General features: G+C 43.3%; 1 protein-coding gene across 2 annotated transcripts in view; it reads right to left on the bottom strand.

The window, feature by feature from the left end:
* zgc:158766 (uncharacterized protein LOC100009641 homolog) overlaps nt 1-16,352 on the bottom strand; it is a 112,308-nt gene that overhangs the window by 33,112 nt on the left and 62,844 nt on the right. The window contains exons 4-7 of one of the 2 annotated variants that reach the window (XM_042331766.1): nt 14,414-14,488; nt 13,986-14,201; nt 12,439-12,562; nt 6,416-6,509 (exon numbers count right to left, since the gene is read on the bottom strand). In XM_042331766.1, the coding sequence (XP_042187700.1) occupies nt 6,416-6,509; nt 12,439-12,562; nt 13,986-14,201; nt 14,414-14,488 (509 nt within the window). The remainder of the gene's footprint in view (nt 1-6,415; nt 6,510-12,438; nt 12,563-13,985; nt 14,202-14,413; nt 14,489-16,352) is intronic. The other variant, XM_042331767.1, reaches the window with a different exon arrangement.

Genomic DNA, 16,352 nt, shown 5'->3' with positions numbered 1-16,352 from the left:
CCCAGCTAAACCCGCATAGCTTGTCATTGAAATCGGTGCCTGGCAAGTTTTTCTGCTGCTTGTCCAGCGAGGATCACCTTACCAGTTAGGGCTTTGGCTTTCAGGGTTAATAGGAGCTGAGTAGGAAGAGTTCTCAGTGACTGTTTTGCCATAACAATTCCATTGAGCCATCCTGGCTGTCGTCAGCAGTGCTCTGGAGTACTGCGGACCTGCCTGGCTCAGAAACTGGATGATGGAGACCACCGCAGAGAGCCGACTCGATTCTAACATTCAGTAATAAATGTGCCACCTTGGAACCAGTTCAGCTCCAAGGAAATCCCGCTTAGCACCCACCCCCCAACCTCCACCCCAACCCTGAGGATAGTCATGAGTTGGTCATTTAACATTCCACAAAATCCAGTTTGAGAATCGCACCTTTTACATCCCACAAAACAAAGTTTAATTGTTAAAAAGTCTCCAATGCCAGAATTTCATGTTTACCTTCATTCTATTCTGTTGTTGACAGTTCTCTCCCTGTCTCGATCTCCACTAAAGGCATCGTGTGTATGACTCCATGCTCGCTGGCTAACATCCAACCCCTCCCATAAGTGTCCAACCTTCATGCGTGAACTCAGTCAGAGATGGCAGGCTGTTCAACCGTGGGGATCATCACAGCCAAACTCAATCCTATCCTCACTTGACATTCACACACAAACATTTAACAAAACTCAGCACAGACTGAGAGTCAAACTTATGAGGATTTTTTTTTTTTTTCGTTGAGCACTTTTTGAGCCCCGTTACCTCTAACAACAAAAACATGCATTTATAAACCTGCCATCACATTGAATAACATCAGGGAACATATCACAATAGTGGGGTTGGGCGCCAGGCAAAGGAGACGGGGAGGTGATGATAGGCACAGTTAAGAAAGTAGATTTTAAGGTGGGATTTAAAGATAGAGGTGGCAAGATGGAGAGATAGAAGCAGGGAGTTACAGAGGTCAGAGACATGGTATTGGAATAGTATGGAAGCAGGTCTGTGTTAGTTGAGTGGAGGGGGTGAAGAGAGGTGTGGGGTACAACAACACAACAGCAATAACAACTTGCATTTATATAGTGCCCTCCACCCCGGGTAGCATCTCGGAGCACTTAACAATGGCGGAGCCCGAGGCCGAGCCAGGGGGAGGGGGAAGGGGACCGTAGGCGCAGTCGAAGAGGAAGGTTTTCAGGCACGACCTGAAGATGGGGAAGGAGGGGGCGAGGCAAAGGAGTTGAGGGAGGGAGGGTACAAGCAGATCCAACAGATAGGAAAATGCTAGGGCGTGAAGAGATTTATATGTGTGGGTGAGGACCCTGCAGTTGAATTATGGAAAGGAGCTCGCCCAGCCAGTAAGGGTTCAAAAGAATATGAAATTAATTTCCCATAGGATAAAAGAGTGTATTCATCTGCAAGTAACCTCTCCGGGCCTTTGCCAAACACAAGACAAATACTCATTTGTTGCTGAGTGCATTGTTGTCATCATTTAGGAAACTGTGTAGACAAGAGCTGTCTAATGGCATTTCTTGACATTGATAGATGCAGTTAGTTTTACAGCGATGAGGAAATGGCATATCTTTTTCCCTTTGTGCACCTCACTATGAACATAATCCTTACACATCAACAGAGGGCAGTGAATGAATTGCAAAGGTGTTACGCAATCCAGGTGTGTTCAAATCCCCAGTGATCCGGATTATCTGAGCCCACGGGAATTGTGCGACTGCCTTGAAATCTTCATCTTTTGTTATTTATTGTTTCATATCTCACTTTCTGCTGGTAGCGAGTTATTCATCATGAGTCTAGCAAAAGGCTATTTAATACAAGTTGGACTGGGATACAATGGAAACACAGTGCTATTCACTATTATATTGGATATAATGTTGCATTCTTATTCTGGCTTCACAAGACAATACATATGTCAGTGAAATTTTAGCCCAGCAGAAAAACAGATTATTTGGAAATGTTTAGATTCTTTCTTACGGATATCCTAACTTATGTTCTCTTCCTAAACCAGGTTCATAGCATAATCAAATGAATCCACCCAGCCAGAATTGGCAAGCACTTCTGGATATCCTCCCAACGTGAAAGGCACAATATATAAATGTAAATTGCATTACATTGTAATATGCTGCTTATTATTTATGGGAAGCGCTTGTCAGATGTCTAATAATGAACTAGTGACTATCCTCCTACGGGAATGGTAAGCAGGATCTCTTTGGGTCTGAGCAAGCTCCAAGGTAACTGCCTGGCAATGAAAGATCAGATTTGAGTCTGAGATTTGAGTCCTCTGAGATGGTTTCAGTAGTCAGGCTGAAGCTAGCTAGGACTGAAGACACTTACAAAGACAGTTAAAGCTGACTGTCAAGCTTCCTGTGCACTGCACACATAACAGGAAGACAATCAGTTTGCGATGTAAAGCAGAAGTGCACAACAACAAGATTCCATTTATAGAGCGCCTTTCACGTCGGGAGGACGTCCCAAGGCGCTGGACAGTTGGGTCGGGACCCGAGCAGGGGGGAAATGGTCAGGGTGAGGGGAGGGAAGGGAGGGAGCGAGGAGGGGGTAGAGAGTCGAGAGGAGAGCTGAAGGCACAGTTGAAGAGAAAGGTCTTGAGACCGGCCTTGAAGGAGGAAAGGGAGGATGGCGGCGAAGGCACTGGGGGATGGAGTTCCAGAGCCTGGGGGCTGAGAGGCTGAAAGCCCGGCCACCGATGGTAGGGCGGTTAGGGCGGGGGATGTGGAGCAGACTGAAGCCAAAGGAACGGAGGGTATGGGCAGGTAACAACAACAAGATTCCATTTATTGAGCGCCTTTCACATCGGGAGGACGTCCCAAGGCGCTGTACAGTTGGGTCAGGACCCGAGCAGGGGGGAGGGAAGGGAGGGAGCGAGGAGGGGGTAGAGAGTTGAGAGGGGAGCTGAAGGCACGGTCAAAGAGAAAGGTCTTGAGACCGGCCTTGAAGGAGGAAAGGGAGGAGGCGGTGAAGGCACTGGGGGATGGAGTTCCAGAGCCTAGGGGCTGAGAGGCTGAAGGCCCAGCCGCCGATAGTAGGACGGTTGCGGCGGGGGATGTGGAGCAGACCGAAGCCAGAGGAACGGAGGGTACGGGCAGGTAGGTAGGGGGATAGTAGGTCGGAGAGGTAGGAGGGTGCAAGGCCGTGAATGGCTTTGTAGGTGAGGATGAGGATCTTGAATTCGATCCTCTGGGGGATGGGGAGCCAGTGGAGGCGAGCGAGGGTGGGAGTGATGTGGTCCCGAAGTCTGGTGCGGGACAGTACATGAGCTGCAGAGTTCTGAATGACCTGCAGCTTGTGGAGGGAGGTGCCGGGAAGGCCGGCGAGGCGAGAGTTCCTGTAGTCCAGCCTTGAGGTGATAAAGGCGTGGACCAGAGTTTCAGCAGCGTGAGGGGTGAGGTAGTGCCATAGTCTGGCGATGTTCAGGAGGTGATGGAAGGCGGTGCCAGTTGTGGCGCGGATATGAGGAAGAAAGGACAGCTCAGGGTCGAACAGAACCCTGAGGTTCCTGACTGGCTTTGAGAGGTGGAGAGTGCAGCCTTGGATGCTGATGCTGTCAGCGCCTGAGGTGCGGAGGCGCTGACGTGAGCCAATCAGGAGGGCCTCAATTTTGCGCACGTTGAGCTGAAGAAAGTTTTCCCTCGTCCAGGACTCGATGTCGGACAGGCAGGCTGTCAGGACATCGGTGGTCGTGGAGTTGAGGGCAGAGGAGGAAAGGTAGAGTTGGGTGTCATCCGCATACATGTGGAAGTTAACCCCACGTCTGCGGATGATGTCACCAAGAGGGAACATATAGAGAGTGAAGAGGAGCGGACGGAGGACAGAGCCCTGAGGGACACCGCACGAGACAGTGCGGGGGCTGGAGGAAAAGCCATTTGCAGAGACAAAATGAAGACGGTGGGAGAGGTATGACCTAAACCACTCAAGGACAGGGCCTTGAAGGCTGAGGTGGGAGGACAAGCGGTGGAGGAGGATAGAGTGGTCGACCGTATCGAATGCGGCCAATAGGTCGAGGAGGACGAGGAGGCAGAGGGAGCCCTGGTCGCAGATGGTCAAGATGTCATTAGTGACCTTGACCAGGGCGATTTCCATGCTATGGGCAGCATGGAAACCCGACTGGAGGGGTTCCAAAAGTGAGTGGGTGGAGAGGAAAGAGCGCAGCTGGGAGGCGACGACTCTTTCGAGTACCACACAATGAGTAGCCATAAGTCCACAGGACACTCGTGTTATAAACAAACTGGTGCTTTAGTGAAGTGAAGCACCTTATAAAGAGGGTGCCCTTATTGCAGAACTCTCAGTAGTATGTATAGCTTGGGAGACTCATGCATGTGATAAGCGTGGTTCCATATATCTCAGATACCCCCAAAGACATTATGGTAATTTGCTGAAGCAGTCCTATTAATAAAACCATCCACCATCACTGATCAATTACACTTTCATACCCTTATTTTTACATGAAAGGTGCTGTATAAATAATAATCCTTCCATTTGTTATAGCACCTTATCAAATCATCAAAACGCACTTCATGGAAGTTACTGTAAAGTTTAGTGACTGTAATGTGTAGGCAAACGTGGCAGCCTATTTGCTCACAGCAATGTCTCACAAACAGCCAGAAAGTGAATGACCAGTTTGGCCAGAATTCCAGGAGAAACTCACTTCTCTTTTTGAATACTGCCATGGAACCTTTACCTCAGTTTAACATCACATCCAAAGGATATAAAATAAGGCATTGCTTCCCCAGCACTCTACTGGAGTGCTGGCCTAAACTACGAGCTCTAAGTCACGATCCTCTATCCTGTGTAAATAATTATTATCATTAATTTGGCCAAAGGAACAAGGACGTCCTCCTGACGTGAAAGACACTATACAAATGTAATTTGTTGATGTTGTCTGGAGTGTGAAAGGAAAGGCTAAGTAAAGATTTGAGACATGGGATGAAAAATGCTAACTTTGCAAACAAGTTCTGTTTAGAGCTGAGGTGTCAGGAGTCAATATGAGGAAAAACGATTCCCTACAGAAAGGGCCATTTACAGTGTGAGGTGCTTTTTTTCTGCCAGTGATTTTCATTCCTTGTTATCTTTCAGTTCAAGGGTAAACTGACCTGGAGCAATATCAAGTGAAAGGGAAAAAAAACAGAGACAGTTATGAGTGAGCTGTGGAAAATGCTCTGTGATAAACAGGAGCAAGCTTTGGTTAAAACTATAAAGTTACATGTAAGCAAAGGGATAAATAAGATTAGCACAATACTCAAGCAGGACTCAGAAAAGGCTGAAAACAGAAAGAAGTGTGTCACAAAGATAAAACACATCTACCCAAAGCAACCTGAAACAAATAGCAGCACAAACAAATACCAGTGAACACTGAAACAACTCGGATTTATATAAAGCTGCATAAACAAGCTCGGGCACGCTGCACTTGGTGATAGTGATCTAGCATTTGGCTATAAACACAGGAACAAAGCAAGGGCCACATGCAGAGTTGCCAAGTTCCAAAGTTAAATCTGGTGCAATTTACTGGATCGGATAAACAAATCCACAAACTCCCCCACACCATCTTCAAAATGCTCACCAAACAACCTCCAGATCTCGAGAGCTCGAAACCCATCTGAGATTTTTCTGAAGTTGCTGTGCTTTATACGGAACACTTTGCAAAAAAAGTGTAGCCTAGAAATTCTAACCTTAAAACACAAAGAGTTCCTAAAGTGGTTGTTAAGATATTAAACAGAATAGAGAAGTAAACCCAGAACAATACTTTTATTGAGACCAGCAGGACAAGAGGGCAGGGTTGCGAACGGCAAGTTTAGAACAGAAAACAGGAAGCATTTATTTTACACCAAAGGTAATTCATTGGCAGCAAAGCTAGAACAGTTTACCAGGAAGGGTGGTAGAGGCAGGGCACTGGGCCCATTTTACAAACACCCTATTTTAAAGTTGTTGGGATGGATATCATGGAACAACAAAATCAAATCAGCCAATGTACAATCATATAGCACCTTTCATAGTGGGAGGATGTCTCAAAGAGCTTAATAATGCTGGATGGGCACCTGAGTTAGAGGTTAGTAGAGCAGAGTAGGTTGGGAGTGGAAAGATAATTGAAAGCAAGTCACAGAGGTGCATTTTGAGACGTGTCTAGAAACAAGTATGCACCCAAAGCACTTGAGTGTAATTACTTATGAAGTATTTTGAGATTCTAGGTACTCTATCAAATGGATGAACTGTTATATTAAAAGAAACATAAATGGTCTGTGTGCTAGGTCCGGATCAACACTTGCGCTGTGATCTATCAACCAGCTAAATAGCCAAACAATAATCTTTGCACTGATCAACTTCCAGAACCAAGTGCGGAAAATTTAATTCTAGTCATAAGGACTTCACAGTGACCTCTCACCTGAAGTGCAGTAAAAGCTTTACACAAGACGAGTGCAGGCTGACACCTTCGGGCATCCAGCAGTACAGTCAGTCCCAGCTCACGCACTTCCTTCCTGCAGCAGAGACACAACACAAGCTTATTACAAAGTAAATATCAAATACTGGCCATTCAAACTCTGCCCTCGTGCACTTGATTTTTCACAACAACTGTATAAACACTGTACAAGCCATTTGTTTATTTTTCACAAAATACTTGTGAGATTATTTTTGTGAGTTTGCTCAGTCTGTGTCAGCTGCAACAAGTCAGGAATTTTGACTTTAGTATTGCAGTCTGAACCTCCCACACCCCCCGCCCCCCCCCCCCCCCCAACTCTCTCCGTCAGGGATGAGGGCGCCTGGATATTCTATGAGAGGAAACTGAGCAGGAAGGGATTCAGTCTCGCACGGCACAAGGATGTTTCCTGCCGGTGAGCTGAGCAGCAAGTAGAGATGACATTGACCACGGTGGTGGCTGCAGCACAGGGATTTCTGCATCATTCTTCAGGGGATATATGCACCCTCCTATGAGGGGCATCCACAATCCCAATAAGGTTTCCATGTTATAGTGCCACTGTTTACAAACTGAGGGGCAGATATCCAAGGTAATACCTCCCCCATATAAAAAAAATAATAATAATCCTTGCATTTGATATAGCGCCTTATCACGTCTTCGAGACGTCTCAAAGCGCTTCACTGAATACACTGCAAAGTGAATTGACTGTATATTTTGTGGACAAAATGCAGCAGCCAATTGCGCACAGCAGTGTCCCACAAACAGTCATGGATTGAGAGATCAATTTTTTTTCTTGAAGGAATTAGTCGATTGTCAGAAATGATCTGCCAATCGACTAACAATTGGGTTCCTACTTACTTATCTCTCCATTGTGCAGGGGTATTGGAGTTGGTATTTACTACCTGCATTTACTACCCGCATTCTGAGCCCACCTTGCCTTAGCCTGTAAGCTCATATTCTGCCTTAAAATTTGGAAGCCGGTTTTCTGGAATTTTCAAAAGGAACCGGCTTCAAAATTAAGAATGGATTGAAGGATTTTCCACAATTCTACACAATCTTAAATTTTGGGACAAAATTGTTTTACAGGCTAGCACCAAGTGGAATTTCAGCCTGTAGTTGGCAAGCTGTAAAAGGCATGACAAGAGGAACAAATGAGTTATGGACAGACTGCGTGACCAACACAGCTAATGGTGAATTCCAAGGGAAATATTTGTGCATTTCCTGTTGTACTGCTTCAAAGGCGAAGATCTTAGCTCTGCTGTTTATTCTTTACCACTCTGAAAAGGTCAGAAATCTTATCACGGCACATGGAATCAAAAATAGGTTACTGCAGATTTCCTGCACCCTCCGCAGCCTTGTTACACAGTACTCCCTCTCACCCGGCCCCATCATCTGCTCCTAGAAAACTTGCCTGGTATCATAATGATACAGCAGCTTGTCATGTTGTTAGTTATTTTCTGATCTTAAACTCTAATCAGACTTCCCAACGAGACACCTGGGTTCAATTCCAGGCAGGGCAAAACCTTGGGCAAGTTTCCTTACTCCACACGCCTAATGATAATCCCTCCAAAAAACCAAAAGCAACAATAAATTCGTTCTTTTCAATCCACGACTGTTTGTGGGATACTGCTGTGTGCAATTGGCAGCCGCGTTTCACCCACAAATATACAGTCAATTCACTTTACAATCTATTCTGTGAAGTGCTTTGAAATGTCGAGAAGAAAAAGCGCTATATCAAATGCAAGGATTATTATTATTATAAATAAAAGCTCCGCTTGCCAATATTTCCTCTCCTGTGTCCCTTTCCTCCCCTCGGGGCCCATTTATTATTTCGCCAACAAAATATACAGTCAATTCTCTTTACAGTATATTCTGTGAAGCGCTTTGAGATGTCTCGAAGACGTGATAAGGCGCTATATCAAATGCAAGGATTAGTATTTGTTTGTTAGCATACGTTACTGGGCGAGCTTGCCTTTCCTCCACTGCTTAGCAAATGTACTGACCTTGGAGGCGAGAGCTATTGCTGGAAAATTCCCATTGTAAGCTAATGCCACCAATGGTTTCAACGCCAATGCTTTTTGTCTGCCAATCCTCACTCCTCTGAAGGCATTTTCAAAATCCTTTTGGATTCTAGTGAAATATGGTTCTATAGCTATCAAGGACCCTCCAGATTCTCACTCCACTGAATCATTATGCAGGCTTGATCCTCGGTAGTGAATGCAGGCAGGCTATCTAGCCTTGGGGTGGGAGGCAAAGAAATACAGCATTGCTCATTCCTTATCTGCCACCAGCAATGGTGTCCATCTCTCCAAAATCCCATCACGCCCTATGCCTCTTCTCCCTGCCTTCAAAAACCATCTTAGAAGCCTCTATTTTTGACTACTTTTGCTCAACATCCTCAAACTCGGACGATCTCCACAATACAATACAATAATTTACATTTATATAGAGTCAGGAGGACGTCTTAAAGCGCTTTACATCATCTTTGTAAACGCTTTGGAGACACTATCCATTGCATAAGGTTTTACAGAAGCCAAGCTGTTGTTGTAAGCACCTCCCCCCCATCCCCTTGCAATCGTCTCCATTAACATTTATTTTTACATTACAAGTTTGCTTTCAGCTCAACAACGTGGAATGAAACGTGGACAAATGTCCCAGCTGTTCATTTAGCTGAACCTTTCTCAGGCTTTGCCTCCACAGTGAATTCCTCTCTCTTCAGAGGAAAAGCTGTAGCGCTGAAGTGAGAGGACAAGGAGCCTTTACTTGCACGTGAAAACTTGCCACAGAATAAAAATACCAACAAATATTTGACTGACTTCATACATCCTGCATTGAATATGCTGAGATTAGCGGGAAAATCCGTTCTTGGGCAAAAAGCATAGCTGCAAACAGACACACTAGAGTGTAAAAAATTCTCCTGGGAGAACAAAGTTAATCGTATCAACCCAGCTTCGCTCTTGTATTTAATTGAGAATTATGCTTGTGCTCTCTCTCACTCTCTTCTCCCTTGTTGGTCTCCATCTATACGTTATTCTGAACGAATTCCAGTTTGACTGCTCTGCCGAAGTTGTTCAGATTGATTTACAGGCCCTGGCAGTCTCTAAAATGTGTAGTCTGCAGTGCAATTACTGTTTGCTTCACATGCAAAGAACACTTACTTTTCAAAGCAAGCCTGCACTGCACCCTATTCAAATTTACAATGTTCTCATCAAGCAGAACCAGTGTTCTGGAACACATCAAATCATATGTTTTCAAGCTGAAATAAAGCTTCAAATTGCCTGGTCTATTACACTGTTGTCTTGACTTGCAGAAACTAAGGTCGGACTTGCTGTTGTATACTCAGTGACCTTTATAATTCCACAGAAGAAACAATGCAAGTAGCTATCAAATCAATATTTGTGATGGGGTCCCTGATTACACCAAAATTTTAAATTGAACAAGGTACTATTTTCACAGACCCAGTTGGTAACCTTAATAAGGAATAATAATTCTTGTATTTGATATACACCTTTTAGTCAGGAGAATGTCTCTTCACAGAATGTATTGCAAAGTGTAGTTACTGTGCATTTTGTAAGTGAGTGTGAACCTGTTTGCTACCCTTACTGCTGAGAGTGAAACTGAACCAGACAGAAAGTTCGAAATTCCTCCTTGTCTTAAACAAGTAGGAGATTTTACCTTTAAATTTAAGATTGTGTAAAAGTACAGAAAATTCTTACATTCAGCCTTAATTTGGAAGCCGACCTGTGTTAAGAACTGTGACAAACAAACTTTAAAAGTAAGGCTGAATTATGATGTTTCCACAATTTTGCACAATCGTAATTTTTAAGAAAAAATTATAAATTTTGGGCATTGTTGAGAAAAGCAATAGAAAGACAGAATATTTGCCTACATATACACAATCACTACATTTAACAGTAAAGTGCTGTGAAGTACTTTGAGATGTTTTGACGATATAAGGCACTAAAATCAAATGCAAGGAGTATTACTATTATCTTGCAGGGGGCAAAATGAGAAACAAAATGCTATTCAGTGAACTTTTGTTTATTTTTAAACACAATGTTCAACCATTTTCTGCTTCAAGTTCCATTTAGTGTTTGATCTGCTGCAGCACCTCTGTTTTCCAGAGTTGTAAAGTGCTTCTAATTCACAGATGTTTTCTAAATCTCCAGATTGGGAAACATGCATTGACATCAGTTGCTGCCTGAGCCAGCACACCTGCACTCCAGCCACTTTGACTATGCAAACAGACTTATTTTTTTGCTGCTGAGGCTGTTTGACTCAGAATTTGTGTTTTGGTACAAGGTGAAGAGTTTTTGAACTTGAAGCTACTTTGGGGGTTATTCGGATCTGTCGACTCCATGTAGCAGATTCATTGATTTGTGCTTCTCAAGGAAAGCATGAAAGAAAGAACAAACAAATGACTTTTTTTTAGCACCTTTCCAAATCATTTTATGGTAATTTCTGTCAAGCACAGTGACCATTTTTATTGACAAATTCAGTATCCTTTTAGCACACAGCTGAAATGATGTGCTGAGGTTAGGAAAATAATTGAGTGTATGTTTTGTTCCTCGCCCAAATGCATTTAAGAGATTCTAGTGAAGTATCGGCTAACATACTGCACATTTATGTTTGAGTGTTAACTGCGCCCAGGCTGATGTGCTGAAAGTTTCCTCTCTTGGTTAACAGCAAGGATATGAATATTAATCAAGAGCTGCAACTGCCTGCTCTTTCCCCGTCTCTACCCCAGAAACTCTGAGCTAAGCGGAGGTTGAATATAATGTGTGGTTGGGGAGTCTCAGCTCAGCTTCAGATGGATGCACTCCCACAGAACAAAAAAAAGTTCTTATTATATTTCAGCAACCTAGCACTCTCATTCCAAGAGATCTCAATGATGGCTGGTGTGAGAGATGGAAAATTTTACACTGGTCCTCTCTTATGAGGCTCAATAATAATAATAACCCGTGCATTTGGTACAGCCCCTCATCACATCGTCGAGACATCCCAAAGCGATTCTCCGAATATGCTATAAAGTGAATTGACTGTATATTTTGTGGTTGTGCTTTGAAGTATGGTTGTCAAGATTTACTCAGTATTAACAGGTTCGATATCCGATCCAGGAATGTTTAGTGTTGACATTGGGATTTAGTTTGCAAGGATTCATAAATACCCAGCTCATACCCGGATGTGTCTTGCCCTAACCTGCGAGAACTTCCGTCGGATCGAGTCTTATTTCCAATTCCTGTGAAGTCTGATTGCAGCCACCAGGGTATCGGCATCCAAATGGAGGCTAAGTTGGTTGGTGTGATATGAATAGATAGGTCTAGCATTCAATATTTTAACATCCTTTCACAATTAACACAAATTAGACCCCAGTGGGTTCCTACAACTCACTTCATGCCCTAGCTCCTTCCCATTTCTCCAACATGCTTACATCCCAAACCTCTAAGCACCCTCTCCATTCAGCTGGCTTCATTCAAGCTTCTGCACGTCCCTCATGCCCTCGCCTCTACTATCGGAGGCAATGTTTTCAGCCTCTACCGCTCTGAAATTGTAGAACTCCCTGCCTCAATGCCTCTGCATTGCTCCCTCTTTGCCCATCTTCAGATCACACCTGAAGTCCTTCCTCTTCGATTATGCCTATGGTCACCTTCTCTTTCTCCTCCGGCTCAGCATCAAGCTCGACCGCTGTTAAGCACTCCGCACGCACTGTATAAATGCAAGTTGTTGTACTTGAACAAGGTAAAGGTATAATTTCTCAAATGAGTAAGAAATAAAATCACCAAAAAATAATGTAACTACCCCTTTCCCAACCTACTGCCTCCCTATCTCATCACCAGAAATTTCAACATTTAGTCACAGTGGATTTATGCATTTACTGGTTGAAGTAGAATTAACCACCCCATTCTCTGCCTCCCTCTCCTGAGGGCTGAGCTAGAGGTTAGGGACGGAACAGAAGCACATGGCGAATCGACCACATGTGGAAGTCATACCTGGGGATGGTGCAGTAGTACATGAGTAGATGGGTCACCTCTGCACTGTTGCAGTTTGAGTTCACCCAGCTGATGTTGCGTGTACACACGTGGATCACAGCTCGACCACCCTTGTCTCGATTTCCTTTATTATTAAAACAATAATAATAACTTGCACTCATATTGTGCCATTGATGTAAAAACAAACATCACAAGACACTTTACAAAATAAAGACTGATGAGAAATGTGCAGTGAATGTTGTGATATAGGCAAAAGTGGCAGCTAATCTGGGTCCGCAACTCCCACAAACAACAATGAGATGAGAGCCAATTAATATGAAATTTGGGGGAAATTTAAGATTTTTTAAATGACTGAATTCAGATTTTTTTTCTTATGGATCAGACTGCAGAGTGGATGAAGAACATGAAGCAGATCAGTGCAGGTCAGAGGGAGTGGACGGGCAATATGGTCACAGAGGTAGGTAAAATAAGTAAGTAGTGGAAGCAGGAAAGGACAGAACTGTGGAGGTGGCGCATGAACGGTGAAGAAGGATAGATTGGTTCATAATGCTGAAGGTAGCAAGATGAACGAGGAGAAGAAGGAGCAAACAGAGCTGGACACAGATGCAGATGCAGAGGATATCGTTGGTGACTTTGAACAGAGGAGTCTCTGTGTTATGGATTTGGAGAGTCACGGAGGGTGTGGTGGGTGACAAAGGTTGGGTGAATTCTCTCCCTGCTCCCACCCCTCCCACCAACGCAACTTTAGTTTTGCCCAGCCCTGATGAAGAACATGTTTTGTGAAGGGTAACTCAGGTTTGCTATTACAGCCCTGGCCACTGGGACAGTGATTAAACTCTAATTACTAGACAGTCTTATAATTTAGCTGCATCTGCTGATGGCTTCTCATGTAACCATTTTACCATTAGGTAACCATTAGGTAATGTAACCATTAGGTGCACTTTGATTACATTGCATTTTGTATGACAATCATCTTTTTCTTGTTCAATATCATTTTAGGAAAAAACACAATGTGACGGCATCTAACCACGGTCAACATTTGGTTTCAAATCATTCAGTGTTCTCAGTTTTGTTGTGGGTTCTTCTGGTAATACAATAAACAGGAACTTAATTCACAGACGTTTTAATTTGAAGCCCTCCAGTATTTATCATATTGTTTTTAATGATACTTTTATTTTATTGCCACGTCTTCTTTCCCTCCCGGTCCACCCCAGCATCTGCGATGGGGCCTTCAGTCTTTCTTTCCCATCCTCTGGAACTCCATCCCACAGTCACTTTGCCTCGCTCCATCACTTGCCTCCTTCAATGCCCGTCTCAAGATCCTTCTCTTCGAACGCGCCTTTGGTCACCCTCCTACCCCTCCCCTCCATGCCCTCCACCCTTCCTGATCCCAGCCTCCATCCCGGTTCCAAACCCTGACTGTCTAGCACCTTGGGACATCATCCCGACGTGAAAAGCGCTCTACAAATGTAATTTGTTGTTGTTGTTTGTTTTCACTGCTCCCAAAATAATCTTAAATCCATTGTCAAGGCTGTGAGTGTACACACCTGGTAACTGAGCAAACCCCGACTGCAGCAGATCGGAGTTGACCTTTGCTGCCGTGGTGGGCAGGTCGGTGCAGGACTGTGCGATGTGCTGGGCCTGCAGCACAACCTCACCACGAGGCACTGAAGAAGACGTCTCGGTGGCTGCAGGCGTCAGGCTTAGCACTGCTTGGCAGCTGCCCCTCCTCCGCATTTCCCTCGCGCAGCTCTGAGAGGAACCTGTGCGGAAAGTGATAGGATTTGGTGCAATTGGGTAATGTCACGAGAGCACGACGATAAATGAGTCATGACAGCACAGAGATAAACACGCTGGAACAGGACAATTCTTTCTGCTAATTTATGCAAATCTACATTATTAATACATTATTGGGCACAGCACCCAACATACAATGATTAATTTTTCAGTGTGGCATCTGTGCCATTCTCCTTACCCAGGTTCGTTGGCAACACAACAGTATCTGAAAACCGTTTTTCAGGACGATTCGAGATAAAACTCATGTTGCCATCTGGTAAAACACAAGTAAAACAAATAAAGTGTTCTTTCTAGTAATCATCTCCCATAGTCAAATACTAGGGTTGTTTGTCCTTTTGTATTTACACCATCATACATCCTTCCATAAATCAACCAGAACCACGTAAAACCAGATGTCCAATTGAAAAAAAAAAATAATCCTTGCATTTGATATAGTGCCTTATCATGTCATTGGGATGTCTCAAAGCGCTTCACAGAATATACTGTAAAGTGAATTGACTGTATACTTTATGATTGAAACACGGCAGCCAATTGCACACAGTAGACATGACCACTACTTGAAAAAAATAGGTACTCTACTTTCTGAGGATTTGTGTCAAATGAGCGATAGCTGTCTCACTCCTTCGGTATAACTTCTATCTTCACAGATAGATGTAGCTTCCACCAGCCAATATTGTGATTAAATAACACTGATGAGATATGTTCCCCCAAAAAATATTCATCAACTTCAATCTGTTTTCATAAATTTGGGGAGGGATAAAAATCGAGATGTGTTGAATCCTTGAAAGACACCTTAAGACTCAACAATCTTTGTAATAAACACAGGGAGATTCACAGTAAGTAGACTCCCAAAGTCAAACTTGAATGATGACTCTATTTAAAGGCACTTAAACAAAGCTGGTAATACTTTTTTGAAAAAGGTATGCTGCTATTTTTTGTGCTATGTGACCTCTGTAATTGCACCAACAGCATTAAGCTGAATCAGTTGGACAAGATCAAAGGTTAATGCAAGGGAATCATTGTTTCCCCATAAAGTGAGCCTTCTCGTGTGAGCGTTCCGATAAAGGTCTTTTCCCTTTTACACACACACAAGCTATTCAGCTGACAACTACAGATCTCTGAAACAATTTAAGGCCTATCTTCATGTCAGAACGACAACAGATTAAAGTGGTTCTGACAGGTGGAATCTTCATGCTAACTCATTCAAGAGAAGTAAAAGAGAATGGACATGTCAGAGTGGTTTACTCAGGTTTTAGGTCTTGCAATCCAGCTGATCCTGCATTACTGAATGTTTAGTCCGAGTAATATTGCAAGCCTTAAATAATCCATAGCACATCTGAGGAACCTTCAATGTGCAGTAGCCCTTGGAATGTGTGGATAGAAATTCCATCAGGATCTAGATTTCCTCTATTTTTGTAACGTTTAAGTGTGTGAAGAATTTGGAAAATTGTTAAATTCAGATGGAACTTTGAATCTTGTTTTCTGTAGTTGTAACAAGAAACCTACAGAAAACCAGATTAAAAATTAAAGACTATTTAAGAATTCAACAAATTCTGAACACTCTTGAAATAATTATAATAAATAACAATTATTCTTAAATTTGATATGGTTTATTTCACGTTGGGAGGATGTTCCAAATGACTTGACAGTATATATTTTAAAGTACAGTGACTATGTTTTTTGTTGTTGAAATATTATGCTAATAAGAGTAACTCTTAACCTAAGTGGAATTTTATCCCAGTGGATAGGATTTTGAAACCAACATTGAAAAACACATTGAAATGCCAGAACGAATATCAATAATGAATAACAACTGAATGCATGTGGTTAAGATTATGATAGTGCCTGTTAAGCACAAAGGATGCTGACAGAAAATGTCTGCCAACAACTGAAAGAGGTAGAGAGGAAAAAATTGCCAAATGGTGATGGGTTTCCATATGTTTTAGACACCCAGTTGACCAAAAAAAATATGCAGGAGGTGTCAAAGGTGAGTTCTGTCTTTGCTTATTGGTGTCAATAATTCGATACATTTCACTCAGGGTCACTGGATAGGGAAGGAGTGGGAGACCTGGTTGATTTTCCCCTCTCCTTTCCAGAGAGTTGGGGCTAATAGTACC

The sequence above is a fragment of the Callorhinchus milii genome, unplaced genomic scaffold, assembly GCF_018977255.1.
Source record: "Callorhinchus milii isolate IMCB2004 unplaced genomic scaffold, IMCB_Cmil_1.0 Scaffold2, whole genome shotgun sequence".
NCBI lineage: Eukaryota > Metazoa > Chordata > Chondrichthyes > Chimaeriformes > Callorhinchidae > Callorhinchus > Callorhinchus milii.
This window is presented reverse-complemented; position numbering and strand designations above follow the sequence as displayed.